Here is a 4,612-nt window from a genome sequence, read left to right as displayed (position 1 = left end):
TCTGAAATTGATCTTCCCATGTAGGAAGCTAGTAATAAATCCTTTTTACTATATTCACAAATGTAAACTTGGAATATTTACTAGAAATTCAGATTATYTGAGGTTTAATCTGCAAAAAAGGCAGTCAAAGATAGTTTATTCCTAATTAAATGACCTGTTTAACCTCTTTAAAGAAATAGATGTGGATTTGCACCAGTATTTAAGCCATTCTTTTACAGACTTTCATGATAACAGTCCCACTATGATGTCATCACGACACTGACTGTCTCAGTGCAGGAAAATAAATCCATTTTAATTTGATCTTCTTTTAGACTCTGAAGCGTAAAGAGAAGGAGTACGAGCACGACATGGAGCGGCTGGCCAGAGAGAAGATCGCCACGCAGCAGCGGCTGGCGGAGCTGAAGAACGAGCTGAGCCAGTGGATGGACGTGGTCGAGATCGACAGAGTCCTCCGACAGACGGCGCAGCCGGAGGAGGACCAGGCTTCGACGTCCACAGCCTCAGGTGGGTGGCTTTGGTCTGAGCAYGTTCATGGATCTCCTTGACGTCAGTCTCTGGTAACAAACCTTCTGTTCTCCAGAGGGTGAAGAYGCTATGGAGGAAGACCTGGATGAGGAGACGTCGGCGGCCTCGCCCTCTGCGCCTCGCGGTCTGAAACCAGAGCTCCACAAGACGGCGCCGCGCGGTCCAGCTCCACCYGCCGTCACCGCCTCCATCATCAGCAAACACATCTCCATCCAGAACAGAGCCCCTCTGCAGCAGCCCACCCCTCAGCCCCAAGCCAGAGCTGCAGCTCCGACATCCACCACCCAGACCCCCCTCTCCACCCAGACCCCCAGTCTGCACCCTACAGTCATCGCCCACGCCTCAGTGTCCCACCCTTCAGTCATTCAGACACTAAACCACGTCATCCATGGAGGTGGTCCTCAACACGTAGCCCACCTGGCTCCTTCCTCCACCTCCCCCAGCTCTGTGCARCTGGCCCCCGGTGCCCACCCCATCAGCCACATCACCGTGCACCCGGTGGCCCACCTGGGTCCCCACATGCCCACCCTGTACTCCCAGCCTGTGGCCGTCACCCAGCCGGCCGTGGTGGGCCACATCGCTCACACTCTGAGCCACGCCCACGTGAACGGCTCGTCTCCGAACCAGGCCGCTGTCGGAAAGCAAGGGGCGGTGATGGCGCGCCACCCGCAGCTGGTGGGTCAGACGGTGCTGAACCCCGTCACCATGGTGACCGTGCCCTCCTTCCCCATCAGCACCCTGAAGCTGGCCTGAGCTCTGCTGACAGGACCGCCGGGCACAAGCAGGGGCAGCTCCAGGGCAGAGTTCAGTGACACGGAGAGAAGCGAGTCCTGCAGTCCTGACAGGATGAAGCAGACTGTGTGTGTGGGGAGGCTGGTGTGCACYTTCAGACCCTCGCTCCTTCCACAGACACGGAGGCATTCGTTTAACAGCAACACGCAGGAAGACCCCGCTCTGCCTCAGTGCAGACAGCGATGCATCAGAGCCGGACCGCCAAAATCAGCACTGAGAACGTGATCAAGAGCGGCTCCTCCTCCTCCAGCAGCGGGGCTGGAGCAAAACCACGGACTGAACTACCAACTCTTGCACCAGAGCGGCAGTCAGTGACGGTGCACGCAGCAACAGCGTCACCTCCTGGCTGTTTCTGTGCAACACAGCAGGGAGAGCAAATATCCAGAGGCGTTTAATTTAAACCCCCACTCAGTCTAATAATGAGCAGTTCTGACAATCAGCTGTCCTTCCTGTTACTGGTGTCTAACAAACACACTGTTAGTTCTCCACACCTGATACTAGGTTTTAATTTTTTTTGTTATTTTTGCCAAATGATTTATTTCACATCAATATACAACAAAGGGAGGTTTAAATGCTTTCAGACAAATTTAGGCAATTAAGGAACACATTTTTAATATCAGAACATAAAATCCATAAATCTTAGTTTTCATGACTGATAATGCAGATAATGTGTGTTTATATCATGTGGTGTTAAGTCCTCAGAAAGGGGAAGATTTGAATCAGGTTTGGTGCAAAGTGACTTTAAACACGTGTCCTGTGTTAAAGTTGTCTCTGTGAACATTTCTACAGTCTGACAAAGTAAAACCTGCAGTTTAATCTGAGCACTTAGAGCAGCTGGACTCGTCATCATGATCTGGAGCGAAGCACTCCACAGAAACTCTTTTTTTTTTTCAACAATTAAGAGATGTTATTAAAGTCAAATGTAACATTTATAGATAAAATTGTATTTAAATTTATACTGTTGCTTGTTTCTGTTTAATGATTTTTTTCCCTCTCTGGGACCAYGAACAAAGTTGTATATAAGAGGTTAACAGCAGGTCATATTTGGACACTTTAATATTTTCCCACTTTTTTTGTATTTTTACAGTAAACAGAAGAGACTTTTTTTTTTTACAAAAAAAAAAAAACTATTTCTCCCACTCAAATTTATTCTGGCCTATTGTATTTTAAAGTAGCGTTACTGCCGAACTAATGTAAAAAAAATGTATCAGTGTGGTCAAATGTACTTGAAGCAACAGTATATTAATGTGATTTTCCCTATGGAGAAAGTTCAAGTTGTAAATACGCTGTAATTGTTGAGACTGCATATAGATTTAACCATTGTGTAAAAGAAATATGGAGAATGTCAAGCTCAAAATTTATAATAAAAATATAATAAATTCTATTATGTTTACAAATGACCTGATTTCATTGTTTAATTATTTCATAAGTACTTAGTAATATATCACATATGTAAAGTCACTGAGTTTATGCAAATATATAAAATTAATTTAAAAAATATAATTAAAACAGCTAAAAACTCCAGCGTTTATAGTTCAAAGTATTACTAAGAGTTTTAAAGGTATRAAAATATAAAAATCAGGATTTGGTGCAAAATGATTTGGACAGATTTTACAGAAAAAAAAGACACTGAAGAATCATTTTGTACCAAGATGTACACAGCTGGACTTCATGGAACCGGGTCAGAACAGAAACGGTTAATTTACCATTAAAAGAACTGACCTGCAGTAAAGCACGGTGGAGGTCAGCTCATGACGTGGAGCTGAAACTGGAGGGTAAAACTGTTCTGTTCAAAGCAAACATGAAATCCATAGATTATTTCTGTAAACCTAAAGACACAAACATTGCGACACGTTTAATAAACTAAACACCGAGTTCTACTAAAAGTTAAATTACCACTTAATGTAAAAAGTTTAAGTTTGGCAGCAATAAATCCTTACAGGTTTCTACCTATTTACTTCATTTGCTCAGTTAGAATTAAGTACAATATTAAAGATATCAAACAAAATGAGAAAAAGAAACTTACATTTCTCCTTGATCCTCAGAAGCCTCAAGTTTAAATGAGTCAAGTTTTAACAAATAAAACTGCAGTTGCGATTGAAATTATATTCATATTTTATTACAATATAACGGCTGAATTATTACATCATTTTTATGCTTTCCTCTTCATATTCAGTTTATAAATTCAATACATAAATATAATCCAAAAAAACACACAAAATAAAACAAGTCAAATTTAGTATAAAACAATTTCAGAAACAGAAAAAAATACCCGACAGAAGGAATGTGTGGTTTTTTTAAACAAAATTCACAGAAAATAAGAGGAAAGTCATTTTGATCATTATCCTTAACAAAACAAATAAATCCAAACTTTATCCTTGGTGTTGAAAAAAACATCAACTCTGACCGAACAGAAGAAAACGTGACTTTAAACGAGCAAAATAAAAGAAATAACCTGTTTCTTTTTTCTAGCTTCTCAAACACCCATTACACTAACCTGCAAACTGAGTTTGTAAAACAAAAAAACATGCAAAAATAAATACATCGTCCATCGATGCAGCCCTGCTCCTCCTCTCTGCAAACGTTAAGATCATTTTTAATCCTGGGCTCATGTTGCTACACCTCTGCTTTGGGGAAATATTATTATTGCAGATTGTTTTTAAAAAAGGCATCATGACTGCTGATGACTGATGGGTGGGAGAGTTTCACTGGCCAACATTAAACATCCATGAAGTCAGGCAGCAGAGGTGGCAAACAGAACAACAAATGTACATCGAAATAAAACCAAGTAAAACAAAAACATCAGCAGAAAGAAAGATTATAATCTATACAATCCATATAAAGCCAAACTGAGTGCTATTAAATAAAACATATGAGACATGAATAAAAGTCTGAGTGATACAGAAAATAAGAGGAATAAAGTTTAAATCGATGAGAAACTAAAAACATTAGAAAAGTGTGCTTAAAACATGATCCTGTCACCAGTAATTAAACCTTCAGACACCMCTGTGACGATGTGGGGAAAGAAAAGTTCTGATATGTTTTGAGGAGCGGAGCGGAGGACCRGATTGGTTCCGAGGAGAATGAATCGAGTCGTCACGTCTTACCGCCTCCTCGGAGGGTCCGTGTGATGAGGAGCCTGCGTGAAGCCGGGTCGATGTTCAGGCGTGGAGTGCAGAACGTCCCCGTTCCATCATCGGAGGTCCTCCGTTAATGGCCGTCGTTCTGAGTGACCATGTGATCCTGGATCCTCTGCAGCATCTCCTGCATCCGCCGCAGCTGTGACGAGAGAGGG

At 42.3% G+C, this 4,612-nt stretch overlaps 2 protein-coding genes across 2 annotated transcripts in view; one reads left to right on the top strand and one right to left on the bottom strand.

Moving 5' to 3' along the window:
• mnta (MAX network transcriptional repressor a) overlaps positions 1-2,722 on the top strand; it is a 12,207-nt gene extending 9,485 nt beyond the window's left edge. The window contains exons 5-6 of the mRNA XM_014005298.1: positions 312-504; positions 581-2,722. Coding sequence (XP_013860752.1) covers positions 312-504; positions 581-1,278 — 891 coding nt within the window. The 3' untranslated portion in view covers positions 1,279-2,722. The remainder of the gene's footprint in view (positions 1-311; positions 505-580) is intronic.
• Positions 2,723-3,408: 686 nt separating this feature from the next.
• Positions 3,409-4,612, bottom strand: part of septin4b (septin 4b) — a gene marked incomplete in the record, with an annotated part of 5,971 nt that continues 4,767 nt past the window's right edge. The window contains 1 exon segment of the mRNA XM_014005299.1: positions 3,409-4,596. Within this exon segment, the coding sequence (XP_013860753.1) occupies positions 4,528-4,596 (69 nt within the window).

This window comes from Austrofundulus limnaeus, unplaced genomic scaffold, assembly GCF_001266775.1.
Source record: "Austrofundulus limnaeus strain Quisiro unplaced genomic scaffold, Austrofundulus_limnaeus-1.0 Scaffold29, whole genome shotgun sequence".
NCBI lineage: Eukaryota > Metazoa > Chordata > Actinopteri > Cyprinodontiformes > Rivulidae > Austrofundulus > Austrofundulus limnaeus.
The sequence above is the reverse complement of the archived record's forward strand: the minus strand, read 5'-3'. Positions and strand labels throughout refer to the sequence as shown.